Below are 24856 nucleotides of genomic sequence, written 5' to 3'. Positions count from 1 at the left end.
TCCCTCCCTCCCTCCCTCCCTCTCCCTCCCTCCCTCCTTCCTTCCTCACTCGTGCTTGCAGATCAGCTGTGAACTTTTAGCTCTGCCCCAGCACCATGCCTACCTGCCTGCCACCATGCTTCCCACCATGATGGTCATGGACTCCAGCCCTCTGGAACTGTGAGCCCAAAATTAAATGCTTTCTTTTATAAATTGACTTGGTCATGATGCTTTGTAACAACAATAGAACAGTGACTAATCACTGGACCTCTAGAATCTTTCTTAAAAGATTTCAATCTTTCAGTCAGACCAAGTTAAACTAAAAATCTAGAAGGAGACTGCCCTCCTCTGTTTCTTGACTTCTGCGTTCCTGTGCTCCCGCTTTAGAGCGCTTTTCCTAACTTCTTACCTACATCGTGCCCTGGCCAATGACACCTCCCATTGTTTTGTGTTTGTTCATTTGTTACAACTACTCATTACTGAGCATGAGGTTTATTTTTTTTTCTTATTTGCTTGCTGCCCATCTCCTATACACATTATATTAAAGTCAAGAACTTTTGTAGTTCACTGCTAAAACAATTCTTAAAATAGCTCTGGCATGGAATAATAGTTAAAACCAATTGCCCATTCATGCAACAAATATTTATTGCATACCTACTTCATGTTGGTCCTTTAGAGATGATCTTGTCTCAGAGCGGGAAAAAGGTCTCATTTTGAAGGCCAGATATAATTGATAGGAGATAACTGGAACTCTGTACTAAAAAGCATTCTAAGAGATCTGAGAAGCCAAACTGCATGTGGAAAAAAGACTACCAATGTCAGGCACGAACCAACAAAGAAAGCAGCCACATCTCCTAGGGCTCCTGGTTTTATATCAAAGAAAATTGAGCTCTGGAATGAGATGGGGTACCTGAAGTTCAGACAGCATAGGAATCCCCATCATTCTGTCTGTGCCTTTTGTGGATGGAAGGCCATTAACAGGAGACCAGAAAAATGGAGTCTATTCTCAGTTAAGGGATGTTCACAAGCATGTTCCAGGAATCCTTAACTGCTAGTCTTGGAAAGTTGTGTATCACAAGAGCCAAGTGCCCTATGACCAAAACCTTTGACCAGGATGGAACTGTAATCAGCCAGGGCTGCCCATATTTGCATGGTCATGATTTGCACAGACCTTATTTGCATGCCTGAGATTGGAAAGCTGGAAATTATGTGTGCAGCCACTCATACTAACAACCCCTCAGACTGTACACCAGCCAGCCTGGGCTGTATTCCTTTGCATGCTGGGAAACTGCACATAAGAAACTCATCCTAACCAAAAGTATTTCTCTAAAATGAAGATACTGTCCTCTGATATTATATATAGGCAGGAATCTAACTGATCCTCAGACTGCTGTCCTCTTGCAGTTTACCCTATAAACTATTTCCCCTATTCTAGAGTAGATGGTAAATTCACTCACTGCCTGTGTCTGTCCAACCCTTCCCCACTATCATAGAGTGTACATCCTGTTGACGATACTGTTCAGTCTCTCTTTATTAGATCAGAGCTAGAGGCCACCTCTGCATGTCTTCCTCTACCCTGATTAGTCTTCAGGTTCTTCCCCTTTACGGGAACTTTGAGGAGGTTAAAAGGATGTAGAAGTCCCTGGCACTGAACCAAGCCTGGAACCCAATTCTGTCTGAACTCACAAGCTAGTTATTTTTAAAAATACAAAGAGAAAAGGAAGAAGAAGAAGAAAAAAAACCCGACTGTTCCAGTCACTGTACCAGCCAGCTGAGAGAATAGAGATTTGAAAGGAACAAAGGGTTTCCTCAAACATGCAGATCAAGGGCTTGGCTTATGTGGAAACCAGTAACCTACCACTGTGTGCTTATGACAGAGCCCTCAGAAGCCTCAGGCCTCAGGTCCTGCCTCATTTCTGGCAAGGGGATGGGGAAGCTAGGGACACTCTCCTCCCATGCTCTGAGGTCAGTAGCTGACATCTGGACTCTAAGAATGACAAAGTTCCTGTCACTGAGGCACAAGGAGCTCCAAGCCAACCTTAAGGATAAGTTCTGGCATCTACCTGTTCAATCTCTCTTTATTAGACCCAGACCATGAATGCCCACCCTCCTGTTCTTCCTATGACCACCCCTTCCCTTTTGCCCCTGACATTGCCTTTTGACTTAAGACAACCTTCAGAGCCTGGGAACAGGTGAGTTCTAGGACTAAGATAGAGAAAACAAGAAGAAGGGAACACTGATGGTCTTGGACACAGGACCAAGCTAGATTCTGTCCCTCTGGAGGTATCTCAAACCAAGTGTGGGATCCCTTGTCAAAAAGCAGAGCTATACGATTAATCACAGTATCATTAGAAGTGTTAATGGGGAACACTGACAGTGAACCCTGCTGAGGACTGTGTGCTGCTTGCAGTTAACCAGTGTCTCAGGACTACTGTCACCTCTGTGGGACCCAAGAGAAGACAGGTTCAGAGAAAAGCAGCAGCCTCCACAGCCTCTCACTGTGAGCCAGTTGGGGCAGAACACCAGCCAGATGACCCTGACACTTGAATTCTCTAACCTAAGACACAGTAAAAATGCTGACACTTCCCCATCAGAGGGAACTGACTCACCGCACGGCAGGGGACAAGCACATGGTCACTTTCCACCCTCAAGGGCCCCAGCTTCCTCATTTTTCTCAAAGGTTTCCACTCAAAAAGCATAGACCTCAAAGATATTGTCTCAGCTAAGCCCTGAGAAGCAATATATCTCCTTTCCTGGGAGGGAAGGAAGGGCAGAGGGAGGGAGGGAGAGGAAGGAGGGAGAGTTAAGGATGGAGGAAGGGAGGAAAGGAGGGAGAGAAGGAGAGAGAGAGGGAGAGAGGGAAGGATAGAGGAAGGGAGGGAGGGAAGGAGACAGAGAGAGGGAGAGAGGGACAGAAGGGAGCCCATGAAGCCAGAACATTTTCCTTCCTCAGGGCCAGACTTGGTTTACTCAGCCAGGTCTTCCCTCAGCCCTCAGGGACCTGTCAATCTGTTCCTATTGAACTCTCAGCCTCCCAGTTCTTGCCAAAAGCTGTGCCTGATTTTAGCACTCTGGGTGTATGGCTTGCTCAGGTATCTGCATAGACTTTTCCTTAGTATATTTGCTTCAGCCTCAAGCTTCATCTGAATGTCAACCTTGTTCCTTTCAAACAAAACCACAAGTCTCTTCATACCCCTCATGAGTTACTAGCCTCCTTATACCAGGGGCTCAACTCCCAGCCACCTTACACCAGGGGCTCAACTCCTGGCTTGGCTCCATGCTCTCTGCTTCCCTTGGAACAGGACCCAGGACAAACCAGATTTTCCACTCCAAGCTTTGTTCCTTCTTCGATGTCTCTCCTTGCCTCTTCCTTCTTTACTTTAAGCTCCAAAGCTACTCCTTCCCTGTGGTCTTTTTGGATCTGGTTGGTAGCACCTCCATCCCTGCCAGTATGTTGTTCACATCGGTGCATTTCTCCTGTGCCAGTTTGCTTTATCAAGCTTGGAAAACTCCAAGGTCTCATTCCTTCATGGAAGCATCAAGTTAACATGCTCAGGAACAGGATGAGTTGACACAGAAGCTTCTGGATAACAGCCTAAGGCTTATAACAACCAAGTATATGTCCAATTAAGAAACAGCCACTTTCAAGGCAATAGGGATAGTTCTCTGGCATCTGTTGGGCTCAGTCTCAGTGTTTCTCTAGAACAGCTGCTGTATTGGACTAGAAGAGGTAGCAGTTGTGCTCCTGGGGTTCTTCCTGCAAACCATACTCACAACTTACTAGCATGCTGCAAGGCCACCTGCATGCTACTGTTGATTTTGACTCTGAGCTCTCTCAAGCAGAGACTACCCACTGGGCTCTGTTAAAGACAAAGGAGCAGGACACATAATAGGCTGAAGATGCTTGTGGCCCAAGATTGTAGAAGGCACACACACTAAGCCACGTGTGGTCACGGGCAGAAGCCACGATCTTCAGGACTGCTTTGCATCATGGTGTGTACAGTACCAAGTGTTCACAGCCAAGGCTTCCCTGAAGTTCAAGCTGCAGCATGTGCGAACTCTGCCTGCAACCTCAGATTTGTTCCACACTGGACTCTGAATGATGTTTTGTTGTTACACACTCAGCAACCTTTTGCTGTTGCCAGATTATCTTACATTTATTTCTGATTATTATTATTATTTATTAATTATTATTTATTATCCTTTAATCTGCCAGATTCTTTTTTTAACTTAACTACCATATTCATTATAAGATCTCACATGGGGTGAAACTTGCAGTTTGACAAGTTAGGATCTGTGTAATCCCAGGGAAAACCATATGAAATATCTGCAATCTGACAGGCCACAGAACTACAGCTACTTATAAGTATAGGTAGAACATATTTCTGTTGTTTGTAGGACATATTTTAAATGAATACCAACAGATGAGACCAGGCATGTTCAGTGTGGAATGGTTCTCCAATATGGCTACCTATATAAGACCTGGACAAGGATGACGCCAATAGACACTGTAACATGGAAGGAAAGACCATGGGCCTCAGCCTTAGATGATGAACTACAGGCAATTAAGAATTGCTGAAAAGTGAGAGAAAAACAGTCTTCCCAGGGAAGAGTACATCAATTGGTTCTCCAATACCAAACGATCAGCTCTGACAGCATTCACATACAAGTAACTTTATAAAGACACATCAGATTGTATTTCTATATTAAGATATGTATATGCGTATGTGCATATATATGTAACAACAATTAATGAGAAAGGGCAAGAGTTAGAAAGAGAGCAAGGGGGTGTGGGGTAGAGGGAAGAAAGGGAAGAGAAAAATGATGTAATTATAACCTTAGAAATAAAAAAATAATAAAAGATTTCCTATATAGAAAGCTGGTCTTTCTATAAGATTATTTTCATTTAAAAGAACAACTATGTGAGTATTAGCTATGTTTATATATTATAAAAGTATATATTAGGTTTATGGAGAGGTCTAGGTCATACTTAAATGGTCTTGTGTGACCACTGAAATGTTATGCTTTTCAGAAAGAACACAGCAGGACCTGAAGTTTTCTATAAAATAATTCAATGATATGACCAAATACATTTCTCTCATGTTAACAGACTGAGAACGCCTCCTAGGAATTTTCATTGAGATATTAACTTGAACCTTTTATAGCTCTGCTCTACAATAAGTGTTTCCAACTCCTTGAAAGTAGCCATTGTGAAAACATTTCTTGTTAGTTCGGTCAATTGGGAAGTTTTGGGGTGGGAGCGGATTGTTGGTATTTTGCTATATTGTTGAGTATTGGTTTGTGGAGGAAAAACACAAATGAATTAGAGTCCTGTTAGTAGCCATTTAATAATTGTCTGCATAGTTGCTTTACTGTAGAACTTCATGGCCATTGAGTAATGTCTAAGATATGTGAGGGTGGTAGTTGCTACCGTACACTGAGAGTCTTAAAAAGACAAAAAAAAAAAAAAAAAAAAAGCAGGAAATACTGACTGGTGACAAGATGAAGTATTTACTGTCGTGCCCCAAACAGTGAAACAAAGAAAAATAACAAGAACACTGGGAAAACCTCCACAGCATCCGGTAACACAGCCACATGGGCAAAAATGATCAGGACACAAAGTCTGGTCGGCTTTGTTTATTGAGAAAAAAGAAAGAACACTCTTGGCTCCAAACTAAGGAAAGCTTTAAATTTACCCTCGTTTAGAAGACCAGACACATCATTGCAGGGCAAGATGGTGAGCACCAGTAACACTAGTTCTCAGAAAGAGGCAGGAGATTATAGCAAGCTAAAGGCTAGCCTGGTCTACACAGCAAGTTTCAACCCGGTAAGTGCTACCAAATAAGACCTTGTCTCAGAGAATGAACCTGTAACATTGAAGAAAGTAGGGTTGGGGGGAGTGGAGAGGGCAAGGGATTAGAGGTGAGGGTTGGGAGTTGGGGGTGGGCAGTTCCTGAAAAAAATATCAACAGACACAAAAGAAAATGGCAAGGAAATAAAAACTACAAAAAAGGAGCAACAGCAACAAGCAATCAAAACAAAACAGCTAAGTAGAAAAGAAAGTAGGGGTGGTTGGAGGGACTAAGGACAAGATACTATCAGTCCTGACAACAAGTAAGGAAGCAGCAAAAGTAATTATCAGTAACTCATTTAAATGTAAATGGATTAAACTTTTTCAGTCAAAGACACAGGCTGAGCACTGAACTGAGGAATAAAGTACTTGCCACACAAACACAGTGACTGGGTTAAAATCCCCAGGACCCGCATAAAGCCAGACAACAGCATGCTCTGTGATCCCAGTGCAGTGGTAAGACAGAAGACGCAGAGAGGAGGAAGCTCAAGGGCTGATCGGCCTAGTGTACACAGTACCAAACACCACAAGAGACACTCTCTGAAAGGGAAAGGATCAGCTCAGGACCCCCAAGACCAAGTCTCAGCACAAAGGAGATTCATTTGCCCCACAGGGACAGAGGGTGGGGATGAGGGAAAGGACGGGATAGAGGAAGAGGGAGAGGATGGGAAAGGGGACAAGGGAGAGGGAGAAAAGGGGCAAAGGTTAGGTGTAAGGGGGTTTGTCCCGGAGTGGGACAAAGGACTGCCTCTGGATAGAGGAGACAGATATGGCACATGGAAAATGGCAGTTTATAAAGGTAAAGTGGGAAACCCAGTGTTAGAATGTAATGTTTAATTTTAATTGGTGTGTTAATGAGGTGACCCAGATGGGGCTTTTGGTTGCTGGACATCAGTACTTTGATAGCTGGACCTTGGTTGTCAGCTTCAGGAGGAGGAAGTAGCCAAAACAAAGGAATAGACCTTGTGGCTAGCTATAGGAATGTAATCAAATTAGCAAGGGAGAGGGAGTGGAGGAAGGGCAAGGCCTGCCAGAACCATGCTAGCCAGAGTCTCTTCAGTAAGGACTGACATCTGAAGCTAGCCTCTGATTACCATACACACACCATGGCAAGCGCACAACGGCATACATACAGACAGGCACACACGCACAGACTCACACGCACACACACCATACATTCGTAAAGGCATAAACTGATGAGTGGGTTCAGTTACGATAAAATCCAACTATCTGGTGTCTACAAAAGGTTTTCTTTCCATCCGACATCATGCATAGAATGAAAGAGAAGCGATGGAAAAGATGTCTCATGTAAAGGGTAACCAGGAGATATCTGGGGTGATTATACTGCCACATGAAATGGCCTTTAAATCAATTGTGACTTTAAAAGACAAAGAAGAACATTATATATTTATTTTAAAAATGTCAATTTGCAGAGAAGATGAGACGTTTTTACATCTGCAGGCAGCAAATGGCAGTACTCGCCCCTTGAATATGAGTCCTGAGGGCAGGAGCTAGGCGTGGCTCACTCTTCTTAGCTGCAGCACAGGGACTTATTTTGCTCAGTTCCCACTGTCCCCAGCAAGTGACCATAAGAAAAGTGAATAGGTAAGGTCTGGGGGTTGATCCAGCCATCCTTAGCTTTCCTCGATGTCCCGAACTGGGCACTCTTTCTCTGCTAGCCATGCTCCGAGTGTGCCAATGGGAACGAAGGCTCTTGCACAGGTGTGTCCAGTGTCCCCAGTCAAGCTTCCTAAGGCTTTCAAGTACATGTTAGGGGATCTAAAAACAACAAGAGGCTTCACCAATGGAACTGGTGTTTCCTAGGACACTGAAGCCCAGACAGAGTAGGGCATCAACTGAAGGTCACACAGCGAACTAATGGCAAAGCTAGCATTCAGGCAGACCTGAGTCTATTCATTACTCTACCTGGCATGTGCTCTGTCTTTAGGAGACTACCTATCCTCAGTGAGTCCTCTGTCATACCCTCTCCATCCACTTCCCTTTCCACCCACCACTTTTCCCAATGCCCTGCTCTCTGCCCTCTGCAACGCAAGGCCTATCTCAACCTTGTCTATGTTTATGTCATACTGGATGAGAATTTTACACCCATGGCCCTGTGGGGAAGAGATTATTACCTGATAATTTGATTTTTATTCTGGGGAACCACAGTGGAAGGAGTGAACGAACTGTCTCTGAGAAGTTGTCCTCTGACCTCCAAGCTCACACATGCTTACACACGCACATATCACAAAACATGGACACATCATCATCATCATCATCATCATCTATTTTTAAAAAGAAGTTCTCTTCTAGGCCTTATTTTACAGATGAGATAAGCCCATGAGATAGAAAGAGACCAGACAGTTGTGTTGGTTGGGTTCTTTGGTCAGCTTGACACACGCTAGAATCATCTGAGAAGAGGAAGCTTCAACTAAGAACATATCCCCATCCCATTGGCCTATGGAGCAGTTTCTTGATTAGTGATTGATAGAAAGGCCTGGCCCACTGTAAGCAGTTTAATTCCTGGGCAGCTTGTCTTACCACTTATAAGAAAATTGAGCAAGCCAGTGAAAGCAAGCCAGAGAGCTTGGAAGGGTTCTGCCATGGTCCCTGCCTCCACGTTCCTGCCCTGACTTCCCTTCATGGTGGACTATAAGCTGTATGGTGAAGTCAACTTTCCTCCCCAAGTTGCTTGTGGTCATTGTGCTTTATCACAGCAAGACACACATAACAAGGACACCAGCCAAGGAAACTAGTAGGGCCCAGAGCCAAGCCCAGCCTCCTGTCTCATTTTGAAGGCCCTATCAGCCCTCAAAAATATCATAATCACTAACAACAATCTATAAGCACTTGTCCTTCTACCCACAGATAAATGTAGTCCTGACCGTTCATCAAGAAAATGTCCTTTATAACAGATGGAGACCACTACAGAAATCCACAACCAATCAAAATGCAGAATTATGGAACCCAGTCCAGTGGATACATCCACAAAACACTCCTGCACCTGAAGCTCAAGGAACACTGCAGAAGGGAGGCAGAAAGATTGGAAGAGACAGAGGCTCGGAGATTGTGTCTCCTAGTAACATCAGAAGATACACCCACGAAGTCTCACCACATGACTACCCAAATGTGTACCGAGTAAGGATGGCACCAGTGCACATGCCAAACGGACACACAGAACTGAGGAAAAGCAGTGAGGAAAGCTGGGAGAGATCCCCCAGTACCAAATGGTCAGCCCTGCAAACATATATACAAATATTATCATATGGACTCAATGGGTTATATTTAGGAATACATATGTATATACAAAATAAGAGGTGATGAATTTGAAGTAGAGCAGGGAGGGGCATATGGAAGAGTTTGGAGGGAAGGAAGGGGAGAGAGAAATGTTATAATTATATTATAGTCTCAAAAATAAAATTTAAGGAAAAAGTATCCAGAGACTTGAGTTACCGAAACCCATTCTGTCTGTTCCCAGCTTCCCAGAAAAACTCCTCCTGCTTCCATCTCCTGTAGACTTTTCTTTTCATTAAAGGACGACCATGAAATATGAGTTTCATTCTCCAAGACTAGAATACCTAGAAGAATGCACGGAGGCCACCCAGGCCTGGAGAACTTTAACCTCTCCAGGTTCAGTCAGGTCCTTGTCAGTTGATAGGGATTGAGCTAAGCATTATGGGTATGTCTTTAGTGAGGTCAAAGCTATCATACAACTTTGCAATGAAACACACAGAGCCTGTCAGGAAATGGCTTGTGCAAGAGCACTGCCATCTACGGTCTGTTTTTATCAAAGTTCAGGTTGCCCCCATTGTGACATACTGAGATGTGATGGAATCTCCAAAAGGTGTTTGTGCTGTGCATGTCCTGCCTTCCTGGAGGGTTAGAGCTGCTCCCACAAAGAGGGTTGGTTTCTGCTTGTTCATTAAAAGAAGAAAAAGAAAAAGATTGTTAAAAAGATAGTGGTCTCCTTTGTCCTGCTTCTTCTGCATAATCCCTCTGCTTTAGGGTTAACACCATGATCAAAGCAACATGGGGAGGAGAAGGTTTACAGTCCATTTAAAGGAAATCTGAACTAAAACCATTCAGGATCTTGAAGGCTGGAGCTGATTCAGAGACCATGGAGGAGTGCTGCTTACTGGCTTGCTCCTTATGCTTGCCTCATCCTGATTTCTTATAAAACCCAGGGCCATTTGCCCAAGGATGACACCACTCACAACGGGCTGGGTCCTCCCCCGTTGATTACTAATTAATCTTACAGAGGCATTTTCTCAGTTAAGGTTCCCTTTCTCAGATGACCCTAGCTTGTATCAAGATGACCCCCTGTCCTCCCTTTCTTCTCCACAGATGGACTATCAAGCCTGGCAAGAAGCCAGCAGAGTCTGCTCCCACACTCCTGACCTTCCTCTACCTTTGGAACCCTAGTGTAAACATGCTGTGTCTACAAACTGTCTCAGGTAGTCAGTTGTAACTGCAAAGCTGACCAAGGCTAATGGGCAATAGCCAGACCATGCTTTTAACCCCTTCAGCATCTTGGATTACAGATTGCTGGGCTGTTGGACAGCTGGATGTACGCAAAGCTGAGGTGTGCGGTCAGCAGTGCCTCTGTGAGGGTGTGGAGACTTCCAAGCTGGCTTGGCATTGTTTGCTTTCATTTCCAGTGAATGAGGAGCAGTAAGAGTTGGTGTGGGGAAGCCCAGATATTTTTGTTCAGAGCCTGTTCTGGAGGAGCCTATCCCACACAGAGATGAAGGAGAGCTGAAGGGTATTAGCCCTGGGGTGTGGTCCTAGGTGACCAGAACTCAAGTCCCTGCTATTGCCTAGCAGCAGCATGGTCAGCAGACTGTTGGGAGAGCTTGACTCCTGCCCAGACCGGGTGTGAGCCGCTGGCTGCCATCCCCACTCTCCCCACCATGGTCTGCAGTTCTCTCGTCCTGATCACTTTCTCTTCATCATTTTTCTGGCAGCAAAGAAGCTATTTATTACCAGGTAAACGCAATCTCCTTGGTAAGGAGCCTCCTTCTCTCCTATTCAGGGGGCAGAGTGAGGGTCCTATACTCAGGGCCTGATCCATGGCCTAAGAAAAGAAGCCCTACAGCCAACACTGCCTAGCAAGCCCTGCTGGAAAGGCAGAGATTCTGAGTTTATAAAAGGGAAGATGTTTAGAGGAGCCACTGTCAAGTCTGAACCCAAGTCTTGTCCCTGACTTCCAGGCCAGGAATCCTTCTACTCCTGTCAAAAGTCCCACATTCTCATGGGCTTCCTCTTGACTTTAAGTTTACACACACCATACTAACAAAACACAGTGTTACTACATTCCAATGTAGCATAAGGCTCTAAAATCCTATTATAAACAGAATGTGCTAACACAGATTTATATTTTAGCTAAACATCTTAAAGCATGATTCTTAGCAACATTCTGATCTAAAGCTCCAAGGCAACCTATCCTTCTAGCAGACAACATGGTCCAGCATCTTAGTACAGTTATCGGAACACATCGAAGCACAGCATCTAGGCTCATAATAAAAAAATGAACAAAGTCTGTATTATTTGAACACAACTCTACCACGACTCGCTGAAACACTGTTAAGGTACCACTTTAGTATCAGTGGCTCTGGATCTGATTGGACAGGGTACAGCAGAATCCAAGCCATGCTCAGAGCTCATGGCTTCCTTACAGGCTATTCACCATGGCATGTGGCCCCTGTACCCCAGGTCTGTGAGGCCAGAGAACGCTCCAGTTTTGAGGTTCTCAAAGATCCAGTCAGACACAACTGGCTGCCAAGCTTTACACCAGGGAGAGCATTTCTAAAGCCCTTGGATGCCCTGTTTACTCTTCCCAGCTCCTTATTCTATGCCCCAGGCTTCTGTGAGCTAGGACTGCTTTAGGGGCAGGGTGGGTAGGAGGAGTCCTGGTGTCAGCTCTAAATACAGTGAACTAGGTCTTCCTCACCATCTGGGTTACAGGGTAAAGACGGGACTTTGCTGCAGTGTGAACTCCTGCAGGCCTTGGGGAACTATCGGCCACCTCTGGGCCTTCTCACCCACCCATGATTTCCCAGAAATATGTTGTCTTACAATATGTTGCACACTCCAGCCCACTCACAGCCTGCTTTGGGTCTTTTTCTCCCCGTGGTCTGGTCCATGCCCCCTTATTTCCCATGGTGTATCTAGCAGTTTTTATGGGTCCCTTCTGCTATAGGCTCCTCACCAGTGACCTCAGAGGCTGAACCACACTGCAGCAACCTCATTTTTATGGATTCCTTTCCCTAGGCCAATTTCCTTTTCTAGGTGGATATTCATTTCTTTCCATCCTCACACTCCAGTTCTCAGCAAAGCTGGCACCTAGAATCACCCTGTTTGAAGCCCCATGGCCCTGGCCACAGCCATAAAAAAATGGCTAATGTTCCCATAGATGACTCTGCTGTGCAGCTATGGCCCAGTACTTTGGGCTGAATATCAGTTCCAGGAGGCCAGGTCCTCTTCTATCTTGTTCCTCTGTGTCTGACAATGAGAGAGCAGGTGCTCAGTAAAAAGCTGTATAGTAATAAGGCACATAGCCAAACACACCTTCTTTAAAGTCTTCCACATACGGCCGGCCGGGTGGTGGTAGTGATACTGCAGTGGCGCACATCTTTAATCCCAGCACTCAAAGGGCAGAGACAGGCAGATCTCTGAGTTCAAGGTCTGATCTACAGAGCAAATTCTAGGACAGCCAGGGCCACACAGAGAAACTCCTGTCTTAAAACTAAAAAACAAACAAACAACAAAACAAAAAAACCCAAAACTCACACATAGAAAATTTAAAACAGCATACAAGTTTTTCTTTCCCAGGAAGCAGGGGAATTTCTTCCTGCTCTAGGGTAGGTTGTCATAAAAGGCAAAGTCCACTGCCTGGGGTTGGGAAAGGGGCATTCTCTGCAGAAAGCAGAGCAGTATATAAGGAGCAGTACACAGGCCTAGCAGGGTACCCAGTACACTCTCAAGGATTTCCATGATGGAAGCTTCTTACCGCCTTACTCAGGACCTTAACCTGTGCCACCCATCACCTTGCTGGTGACATCCCTCCCCAGAGCTTCAGTTCTAACTCAGTGGGAATGAGCACCCTGCCTCCTGCACAGGGGTGACATTGAGAATCAGATGTGACACCAGATGTAAAGCTGCGTCCGGAAACCCAAGAGCCCTCTCTGCCTCCAGCATGTGCCTTGCTGTTATTAGACACCACGTCACTGAGTCTGTACAGATGGAACTGTCCTGCAGCTGGGCTGTCTTTCCAATGCTAGCCAGAGGCTCGGAGAGCCCAAAGTCACCTGACCTAGAACCAAGGCCAGCTTTCTCTCTCCGAAAGCCACGGAAGCAGCAAATTAAAGCTCCCTCAAGTCCCAGGCCTGCCGGATCTGAGGATGCCCATCCCTGTGAATGAATGCCAGGTGGCCAGGAAGGGCAAACAGCTTACTTTCATGACGCCTCTCACTCGCTCTCAATTGTTTGCTTACAAGAGAGGAGGAGGTAGTGAGAAGCCAGGCCATCCAGTCACTAGGGGTGAGCTGTACCACTGCCAGCCAATCCCGTCTGCCAGAGCTGGCGCTGGAAAGGCCCTGGCCCCATCTTGTCAGGACACTTTATCTTTGTCCCAGAACACAAAAGGAGCCTTGTATTGGCCCCTGCAGCACCAATTCCACATGCTCCTGACTGCCCCGGCCCCTCTGCCCCTAGAATGGCGTACTTTGTCAAGTCAAAAGACTAACTTGTTTCTTTTTCATCAAAATGTGTTGACTGACCTGGCTGATTTATCTTGGGAAAATGGCTGGTGGGGGAGGGGAATGAGGTGACAAGGACAAGCACAAGAACACAATCCAAAATGCCACAGAGACTGCCACACTCAGGAGTGGGCTCATAGCTTGTACTCAATAATGGCTGTGTATTGAGTGCAGTTTCAGGGGTTCAGGACAGTCCTGGAACTTACTGGTAACACAAAACCACCATTAGCTTTTTTTTTGGTTTGGTTTTACTTTTTAAAGCTAAAAATAATAAAAAAAAATTGTTTTTGAGTAGAAGCAACTTGTTATCACACCTGAGGATGAATTAGTTCTCATGAAAAGCAAGAAGCGAGTCAGTAAAAAGGCAGAGTGGGCATCTGCAGAGTCATTAGAGGTAAAAGAGGGGGCGATAGGAGCCCCAAGCTGAGCTAGGCATGATGATACTCAGGACGAGCATTTAAGTAAAGACAGCAGCAGGCGCCAAGACTCAGGCACGTGTGTGGATGCACACACTTGCACACACACAATATCCCCATGTATTCACATATATGTACACATAGCACACACATAAGTATGCATATACACACCAAGAAGCACATTGAAAATGAGGACAAATACACACATTCATGCATACACACACATGCACACACAAAGGCAGGGTGTATACATATATGTATCTACACAAATAGGCTCCGGTGGTTCAGGGCCTCCCAGAAACAGCAAAAAAGTCAACATGATCACTTTCCCACTGTGTGTATGCATGTGTGCGTGTGCTTGTGCATGTACTTACTTGTATGCATGTGAGTGCATGCTTATTCATGTGTGCCTGCAACTACATATGTCCACGTAAAGGCACATGTTTGTGCCTGTGTACATGTTTATATGCATGTTATTCATGTATATGTGTGTGTCTTGTGTACATATATGTACATGCCTGCCTACATGTATGTGTAAGCATGAATGTGTGCATGTGTATACCTGTTTTCATGTGCTTGTGTGAATGTGCATATTTATGTATATGCTGTCTGCACATGGATGTGTCTGAATGTGTGTCCATAGGTACGTTTCCATGCATGTATATGTCTGTGTGTGGTGATCACATGCATGTGTGTGAATGTGCATATGTAAACATATGCTTGTGAGTGCATGTAGCACAATGTAAAAGAAAAGGCTCGGTAGGACCGGGTAGCTCTTGCTCATGTAATCTTATAGCAGGACTGATTCAGACCCACCAGATACATACATAACGACACAGAGGCTTATTAGTGTTTTAAAGCTTAGGTATTAGCTGGGCAGTCCTCCCCTCCCCCAACTACTCTATCCCTCCTAATCCTGGCCTATGTCCCGCCATGTGGCCAGGTCTACCTCACTGCTCTGCTCTGGTCCATCTGTCCACCTCCAAGTAATGCTGGAGAATCCCCTGTCTCTCAATTCTTTCCTCCAATTCTTTCTCTCTGTCAAGAAGTCTTGCCTTTCCTCTCCTGCCTCAGCTATTGACTGTCAGATCTTTGTTAAATCAATCAGAAGATGGGGGAGGTGTATGTTTACAAAATACTAAAGCAGGTGATGATCCATAAAAATAACAATACCAAAGTCCAGCCAGTACTCAACCCTCTCCTGGTACAAAAATCAACATGTGAGTAATTCAAAGACATCCTTTACACGGTGCACAAAAGATTACCCCAATATCTCTCCTTTTTAGTCCAATAAATGACTTTTTCTCTAACATCAATCAATTATATACGATAAGAACAATTATGAGAACTACCAGGTAAGAATTACATTCACAATGTCCAGTCCATTTGTATTTGGCAACCTTGGAGAAAGAATTCCACTATTTATCCTATCTTGGTAATTTCAAAGTTCTGTACTGAAATCAAATTTTATCATAATTTGCATTTATCAACCTAAAAATATTATTTTAGACCTTACAACATTTTCTTAAATCCTAAACTACTTAAGCTTCTCTTTGAGACTATAACCATCTAGTCTCCAACCCCAGCAGAGGTCTGTGAAGGGTAAATATTACCCAAGTAAACAGGAAGTACAGAGCAAGCAGCTTCCAAAACTATAGAAATGACAGAGACTGCTGGCTGCCTGGACAGTCACCCAAGACTCCTCTGTAACGCCGAGACATCCATTGTTGGCCTACAGGTCCAGAGGATCTGACAGACTCATCTGTGAAATAAGAATTATGGAGGACTGACTGGCCTACCTTGTCTTAGCAAAGTTGGTCAATCGACTTCCCAGTGTCCTGCTTGTCTAGTTTGGACAGCATGCTGTCAGCAATCAAGACAAGGATAGTTTTTTTTGCCACATTTGAAGTGAGCTCCTTATGGAAGTTTCATGGTGCCCATGAATGTCTTTGAAATAAAATTGCTGTGCTGCCAGGAGCTGACGGGTCTCATGGTCAGAAAATCTTATTTTTTAAAAATCTTAAATGTCGTATTCTGTAGATCTCTGAAGTGTTTGAAGACCATCTTTCTATCTAAAGTGTGTCTAAATAGACAGATGTTATTTGTTTCTAGCTATTTACTCTCTGTTTAATTTAAAAAAAACATAGACAGGAGGCTAAATAAAGCTTGTTTCTGTAATTAACTAAACTAATACCTAACAAGACTACAAGTTTTACTATTATAGGTGACTAATTACTGACTTGCATGTCTTAATTATCCTAAATAGTTTGCAAGAGTAGCTTTCATAAGGATAGAACTTTACATTACATTTTAAAATGAGCTGCATATGTACAGTGCCTTAAACAAGAGTGGAAACATACCTACAGTATGTTACAACAAAAGCATAACCTCAAATTGCTATCAACATATAATAACCTATCAAATAAGATATTTGAGACTTGCAATTGCTTTTTAGTAGAAAAGTAGATTTAACAGTCTACCCTTTCCTATTATCCCTATAGCACCCCCTTTTTCTTTTCATCCTCTCTCCCCATTTCCTCCTAACACTAGGTAGAAGAGAAAGAGAGGAGAAAGAGAGGAAGAGATCCCTGAATCTGATCTCCTTTACTTTGTTTCCTCCCTAACCACGATCAATAACAACCTGTGACTGATCCCCCCCTCAAACGATGACAAACGTTCATCCCATCACCCATCGAATGACCAAAACCCACCCACCCCACCTCTTGGGAATGGGGACATCATAATCATAGAATTTCTTCCTGTTATCTGGAAGTGACACCATCTTTTGGGGACCCTAAAAAAAATGGGATATTGGACAAATCCTGGGAGAGCTAGCTGTACTATTTGATGTCCAGTCTCTGTAGGATGGAAAGGGGCAGGGCTTAACTGAAGTCTTGACTGGAATAGTTTGTGAGGCTGGGGCAATTGAGCTGGCCACTTTGAGGTTGTCTTGAATGCACGTTTCGAGGAAATAGAAATTAAGGCAGTCTGTGAGGCTGGATCACCTTGGCTACTTGTCTTGTCTTCGTTGGTGTCTGGTCCTTTTGCTCTGAAGGCACATAAACTTTTAAAGGTAATATACACTTTTGCATTGCTATGGGTATGGAATGTGCAGTATGTACAATCAGCTAATGATGATTCTCTGCTCTACGTTTGAGGAGGTGAAAGACACCAGACTTTATAAGTCTATTTGGACCATATAAGAAAAGTATAATATAAATCTCCATCCATGCCGTATGAAACTGTGACGTGTAATATTAAGTCATGGGTATTCTGAGGCTAACAAGATTCATGGGCTACTGCAGAGACATTCATGTCTCATCCAATCTCAGAGTTGACCCCATGAAGATGCCTCAGCGTTCACGGCACCTGCTTTGTTGTTCTTCTTGGTCTATTTCTCTGTGCCTGCAGCCAAATGGTCAAGCTAATCTTTATTAAATTTGAAGGAACCCATAGATTTTCATTTCCTGTGAAAATAAAGACAAATTCTCTTCTCCAACTCAACATATTTCCTGACCTTCACTTTAAAGTTATCACATACATAGGCTGATTTAATTTCGCAGTCTAACATCTAATGTTTTTCAGCATCTGTGCTACCTGTCTTGTTGACATTTAAAAAATTTAAAGTCAATAAGGCATTATTTATTCGATTTCTGGGAGATCCCACATCCTCCTTCTGTTTTATGAGCATTTTCTTTAAAGTGTAGTTAGACCTATATATGATTGTTTGACCTGTAGGATTATAAGATATATCTGTAGCATGTTTTATGTCATAATGTCTAAAACATTGTTGTGTTCTATTGGATAATATGCTGGGGCACCTCTAGCTTCAATCTGCAAAGGCATCTCCAAGATAGCTCCCACCTCTAATAAATGTGCAATCTCAGACTCAGCCTTTCCAGAATTTAAGGCAGAAGCCCTTTGGGATTTTAAATAGGTATCAATTGTATGATGTATCAATGTACATATATACTCTAATTTTCCAAATTCTACAAAATGAAACACATAAGCTGTTTATGACATTGCTCTAAGGTGGCATCATGAAACAGAATCTGTATTTACTCAGCATACAGCATCTCTATGGGTTGCCATTCTGCAATCTTGTCACAAAGTGGCGCTGCAGAGTTTAGATTTGATTCCTCTAAAGCTTCTTTATTTTGATTCAAAGGATTGTCTATCTCTTGTAACCTAACATTTAATTCCTCAGTCCTCTCCTCTCTTTATCTAAGTTTGTTTTATTTTGATTTTTCTTAAAGAGGATATATAAAATTGCAAGTATTACAGAAAATATAATTATTTTATGCTGATAACTGAAACAAAATTATATGGGGTCCAAGTGCCCTCTGCCATTGTATTTCCCGGTTTTTTTTAAAACACACAATATTTTCTTTTTAATCTCTCTAACTCTCCCTTTCCTTTGGAGACTTCATTTATCATTTTTAAATTACATGCTTCTTTCTATGACTGTCTACACCCAGTTTGTTTTTCTTCAGCACCTAAGCACGATTCAAAACATATATCGGCCCGTCAGAGGCTCATCTGTGCTCAGGACTACGGTTTCTCAGTCACTCCTGAAACTAGCTTCGGCTGCCTGCAGTCACTCCTTTTGCAGCTCCACTTAGCAAGGGAAGATGGCCACTGCCTCAGTCCCAGTTGCCCTGCTCATAGAGAAGGGGCAATTCCACCGCTCTGTGCCCACAGCAACCAACCAGAGAAACTGAGGCTTCTGTGCACTGGGGACTATTCCGCTCACTTTATGGCCAGTTCACAGCTTTGTCTTCCATCCAACTCTGGCTGCAACCATTGTCTGCCTGCCCAAGCAGCAGCAGCAGCAGCAGCAGCAGCAGTCCTTAGGCTGCTGAGCATTCCCAAGGTCCACCAACTGAGCCAGTAACTCTGACCTCTGTTTATTCCGGCCCACAACAGCCCGGCCTACCATCTGAGCTGTGCAGTCTGGAAGGGGTGATGACACCTCTACACCATGGGTGCTCAAAAACCCAGCAAGTCGCAAATGGGCTTACCTGCTGTGCCATGCTTGAGAGAATTTGTGGCGGCTGTGTTTGGGGGCTCCTCTCCAATGGTCTCCTGAATGGCTCTGTTGCTAGGGAAACATCTTCCACACTTTCCACCGGAGACGTTTCTCAGGCCCTAAGCTTGGATATACATACCCTCACGTTGGATGCCAATTATTGCCAGACTTTTTGGACCCACCAGCTCCTGAATAATGACACAGAGACTTTTATTATTATTTATGAAAGCTTAGGCACTATAGCAGGTTATCTCCCAGCTAGCTCTAACCCGACTAATTCTAGTTCACATCCTGCCACATGGCCCGTTATTTCTCATTCAGTCCCGGGCACCTGTCCCTTCCACCTCCGTGTCACGCTGGCGAATCCCCCACCTCTTGCTTCTTTCCCAAAGACCTTCTCTCTGTCCAGAAGCCCCGTCTATCATCTCCTGCCTCAGCTATCGGCCATTAGATCTTTAGTAAACTAATTAGAAGGTGAGAAAGGTGTATATTTACAAAATACTAAGGCAGGTGATGATCCATACAAATACCAATACCAACATCTGGCCAGTCTTCCACTCTCTCTCTCTGGCGGTACAGAAACCAACATTCGAATAATACAAAGACAAACTTCACACAGTGCACAAAAAGATTACCCCAGCATAATCTTACATTCATTCTGGATGACACAGAAGCTGTGAGAGAGAGTATTCCAGGGATGACATGATCTAATTTGCATTTTCAAGAAAGTCTCCTCCTGACTGTCGTATGAGAGTAGACTGGATGGAAGATGATCAGGTAAGAGTGTCATCAACTGGGACATGTAGCTCAGGGTGGGCCAGGGAGAGTGGACAGATGGAGAAAAATAAGCTTCAAGCCAGAGAATGACTGGGCAAATGAATGAGCCTTTGGTGTCATATATTTGGGTCTGGTCATTATTCGCTCACCAAGTAACAGTGGAAAAATCCATCTCCCTTTCTGGGCCTCAGTTTCCCTGTCTGTGACATAAGATGGAGCAGCTGGTGCCAAGGTCTTCTGCAGCAGGCACAGGCAGCCCTATATTTAGGGCCTTGGCTCTCAAGCTATGATCCAGTTACTAATCCCAGCAGGCCTGAATGCCCCATGGCAGCTGCAGAAACCTGGGGATGATGCTGCAGTTCAGGCACAGTTGCCTGTTGTCTGCAGAAACTGGGACAACCAGAGGACTTGAGACTTGCCTGCCCACACCACAGGCTGGGAACGGCTGGTCTGATGTCACCGTTCAACTGGAGGAAAAGTGCAGGCCACCAGCCAGGGGCTTCCTGAGACTTTCAAGGGACTGACGTCCCAGGCAAAATATCTTTTCAAATGGTCCAGCTTCAGCTCAGGGACTGTGCCCAGTCTCTGTGGATGACCCTCAGTGTACTTATTCAAACTTCTCTCCTGGGCTCTTGACAAAGTAGAAATCACTACCCCTGGTTTATTGAATAGAAAACTGAGGACCAAAAAAGTCATAGGCAGCAGAGCTAGGAGTTGAACCTGGGTTAAATAGTACTTCCATCATTCTTTGCTGCCTCTCAAGGTTGTACTGGATGGGTGGAAAAGAGAAATAGAAGCTAAATATGTTTTAATAAATATAGACATTCACACCCTCCTGCTTTGCCAGGGATGAGGACTTTCAAACAAAAGCTGCTTCATGCAGCTGAAGTGAAGCGTGTGTGTGTGTGTGTGTGTGTGTGTGTATGTAGTGGATAAGCCCCCTGGTCGTTGTTTACAGCTTTTTTGACGCTCATTTATTCCTTTGTAATTGCCGCAGATTTTTTTTTTGAGACATATACATGCTGGGGACTGTGTGAGGCTCCAGGGAGGGAACCATAATAATTAACAGAAAATGACTTAGTTCCTGAACCCACTGGTTTGCACTGCAGTTGAAAGATGTCCTCTTTTGGATGTCGTTTCTGCTCCAATCTCCACAAAGAGAAACCCAGGGGCTTTTCAAGGTGCTGTGATTTCACCAGGGGAAGAGACCTGATCAGAATTCTAACCTGGACCTTATGGTTCAAAGCAGCAGGAGCAGCTGGCCCTGCAGGAGCAGCCAGCCCTGCGTCAGGCAATTTGATTAGGGTTTAATAGAGGGATTAGTCACAAAGGAAGACAGGGCTACAGGAGATCACAAAGCACGCGTCAGGACCCTCGCTCACAGTAAGAGGAAAGAGAAGTCAGTCTGCAGCTGATAGATGAGGACCCCCAACAGAACCGGAATTTCATCTCAGGGCATGGTGATTGCGAGATGACCCTGGATCAGTAGACTAGGAATACGGACTCCAAGTTCACAGTCCTCTGTCTTCCCATATGTTTCTAGGGTTCTCCACAGCTCAGATCATTGCCATGATTTCTGTAGACATCTGGGATAGATGCTGAAGAAAGAAGGGGACAAAGAGGGCCTGAGAGAAAACCACGTGGTCTTCAGCCAAAGTTAAGATACTTCTGAATCAAGTGCACCTCACTGGGCCAGCAGAGGTCCAGACTCAGGCTCAGGCAGGTCATAAGAAATGGGCACTGTGATTCAGCTCCCATCCTCCAGCCTGCTGGGCTGGCAGACTTGGCCTGCAGCCTGGCTTCTTGTTCTGGTAAGTCAACTTTCATCAGGATACAGCCAACCATATGACTGGCTGTCACCTTCTAGACTCTAGTTTCTTACAGTAGAACTTAATAGTGATGGCAAGTCTGAAATACTCACTCTCTGGCAAGGAAATTTCACCAAGAAAAGTAATGTTTGGTTCCTGATCGTGGTACATGTCCACCTCCAGCTGGCAGAACCTTTGCTGCATTATCGGAGTCACTGTGAACAATGTCTCCTGCAAAGAATCCACCATCCTGTCCTCGGGGATGTGAGGTCGTGAGTTGCCCACCAGTTCTCAGGCAGACACATGCTTCAGTTCTGCTCACACACCTTGGCTCGTGCACATCAAGCTCTGTGCACGCTTCACTTCAGGCCAACAGAAATGGGAATGTGTATGCATTAATACTTGCCCATGCATGTTCATGTTCCTGTATGTGTGTGGTGATCACATGATATTGTGTGTGCGTGTGTGTGTGTGTATGTGTGTGTGTGTGTACTGTGTGTAGCTGTAGAGCTGGGTGACGCTTGGTCATGTAATCTTGCATTGACACTTGTCCATGCATGTTTCTACATGTGTGCGGTGATCATATGATTGTACGCGTGAGTGTGTGTATATTTGTGTGTGTGTCTGTGTGTATATGTGTCTGTGGGCCTGGGTGGCTCTTGGTTATGTGATCATTCATTCTGGATGTCCCAGAAGCTGTAAGAGTGTTCAAGGGGTGAGTTGATCTATTTTGCATTTTTGAGAAAGTTTCCTCCTTGTGTGAGAGCAGGCTGGATGGAGGCTGATATGACTGCCATCAGGTAAGAGTGTCAACAAGTGAGACAAGTTCAGGGTGGACCAAGATAGTGGACAGATTGAGGGAAGTAAGCTTTAAGCCAGGGAATGACTGGCCAGATGAATGAATCCTTGATGCGAGAAATGTAGGTCTGGTCTGTACTTATCCCCATCATCTGCCTCCTGTGAGATGACCAGGGCACAAACACTGATGGCTGGCCACTCTGCTGACAGTCATGAGTATGAACTTGGCTAACATCTACCAAAGAATAAAGGTGCTATCTGGCTTGGAGCAGACTTCTGTGGCCTCCCACACTGCTTAGGCTGTCTCAAGGGAGTGGGGCAGACAGAGAAGTCAAAAAGCAGGGAGAAACCTTGTCAGTTTTAAGGGGACTGGTAGGGGGATGATCCAGAACAGACTGGGTGCCAGCATCCTAGAGTCAGGACTTTGATTTGTTAGAGGTTTGTTTGAGTTCACTGGGAACTGGATCCCCTTCCTGAGGCAGTTGGCTATAGAAAGAGGCTAAGGGAAGTGATGGCTTTTCCTGACAAGCAGAAACCCGATTGACAAGGTTCCTGAGGAATGCTGAGTTTAGGTTTTGTTTATCTACTAGCAATCCTTCTTGTTTGCCCAGTCAGAGTCCAGCCTGTGCTGAGCCTAGACTGTTTGTCATTCAGGACCTTGTCAGCCTCTCTGCCAGTTAGAGAGCCTGCTTTGGACCTAACAGTGCCTTCATCTGAAAAAGGGAACAATTAGTTGTAAGAGTGAAATAAATGCCTTTTATTTAGGTGAGGGCTTGGCACAGAGTAAGCACCACTGTTGCAGGTGACTGTTGTGACTACACACAACCTCACCCAGACCTCAGAGCAGGCACCGTATTGAGCTCACCCAGACCTCAGAGCAGGCACCATATCGGGCAGACTACAAACTGACTTGTTTCCCACAAAAACAAAACAAACAAACCTATGACATTTCCGTATCCATTTCAGAGCTGAGTTTGGCTCATAGACTTCAATTCAAGGTCACACAGCCTATAAGTGAAGATAGGTTTGCATCTAGTACTCAACCCAGCCTGGATCTTTATACACACTGCTATTTCTCCAGAGCTATTTGACAATGAGGGCAACAGAGCCCCTGAGAAATTACACCAGGCTTGAGTCCTGCTGGGGGGGTTTGGAGGGTGGGCCTCATCATGGGTATTCCTGAATCCTGTCTGCATGACACCTGGGGCAGAACTACAGAACTGTTTCTGTTCCCATTCTTGGAGAAGGAAACCGAGACTCAGAGAGACAAAAGAACTCTCCCAAGACTATTCAACACATGAGCAGAGGCAGCACAAGCATGGTTTCCCCCAGAGAGAAAGCAGGCCTCTAGGACCCCAGCACCACCTGGCAATACCCCATTACTAAGCCCAGCAACACCCGCTCCCTATCTCCCTGCTTTATGACCTGTTTATGAGCCAGAGGCCTGCCAGCTTCTATGTTGTCATGGAAACAAACCCAGCACAGACATTCTGGTAGCTCATTCTGGGGTTGTTGATTTTGTTGTTGATTTTGTTGCCTGTGTGTGTGTGTGTGTGTGTGTGTGTGTGTGCGTGTGTGGAGGTGGGGCACAGGTGTGTGGAGATGCATGTGGAGCCCAGATAGAGTTCTCGATCCCTTTTCACTTTATCTACTGAGGTAAGATCTCTCACTGAACCAAGAGCTCACATGTGGCTAGCCTAGATAACCAGCTTGCTACCCAAATCCAACAATCAGGTATTTCTGCCTCCCAAGAGCTAAGATTACAGGTGGGCCATCAGTTCTGCCTGGCATTTAAATGTGATCTGGGAATCTAAATTCTGGCCCTCATACTTGTGTGGCAAGTGTTTTATCCAACAAGTCATCTCATTACCTTACGGGGTTGGCAATTTAAGTCAGGAGCCAAACCAGGAGCCCAGTGTTGGAGCTGAGGATTAGAATATATGAGTTCCAGGGCCACACAAAGCCTGCCTGTGTCTCCATGCCCCGGTCCATTCTGTGCCAAAAAAGCTCAGGGACTGCACATCTGGGAGATCTAGGAGCTACGAGAGGCTTGGAGGAGTCTGGAACATACAAGAAAACACAATGAGTCACTAAGCAGGGCTTGGAGAGCCCATGGAGTTGGGCTGTGAACCCACAAGGTCCAGGACACACAGAAACAAGAGGACAGACAACATGAAAGGTGTCACAGTGGTTTACAAAGACACACAGATGCACACTCAGAAATAGAAGTGGGTACATAGCAACTGCAGGGGAAAATGTCTACAGGCTCAAACAAATCCAGAGCAATGCCCAAGTGCCCAGGAGCACAGACATCCAAGACACTGAAAGAAAAGGACATTTGGATTGCTCACAGGTACTTGCCAACTCTCTCTTCTCTCTCTCTCTCTCTCTCTCTCTCTCTCTCTCTCTCTCTCTCTCTCTCTCTCTCTCTCTCCCCCTAT

At 44.8% G+C, this 24856-nt stretch overlaps 1 protein-coding gene and 1 long non-coding RNA gene across 2 annotated transcripts in view; both read right to left on the bottom strand.

Moving 5' to 3' along the window:
- The window catches only part of LOC114611444, a 5691-nt gene extending 5007 nt beyond the window's left edge, over positions 1–684 (bottom strand). Inside the window, exon 1 of the long non-coding RNA XR_003709832.1 lies at positions 638–684. This is a non-coding gene — a long non-coding RNA (uncharacterized LOC114611444). The remainder of the gene's footprint in view (positions 1–637) is intronic.
- The window catches only part of LOC114610830 (tyrosine-protein phosphatase non-receptor type substrate 1-like), a 130460-nt gene that overhangs the window by 65798 nt on the left and 39806 nt on the right, over positions 1–24856 (bottom strand). Inside the window, exon 2 of the mRNA XM_028755459.1 lies at positions 19959–20046. Within this exon, the coding sequence (XP_028611292.1) occupies positions 19959–20046 (88 nt within the window). The remainder of the gene's footprint in view (positions 1–19958; positions 20047–24856) is intronic.

The sequence above is a fragment of the Grammomys surdaster genome, unplaced genomic scaffold, assembly GCF_004785775.1.
Source record: "Grammomys surdaster isolate TR1022 unplaced genomic scaffold, NIH_TR_1.0 129, whole genome shotgun sequence".
NCBI lineage: Eukaryota > Metazoa > Chordata > Mammalia > Rodentia > Muridae > Grammomys > Grammomys surdaster.
Note: the sequence above shows the minus strand (reverse complement) of the source record. Positions and strands in the feature narration are given on the sequence as shown.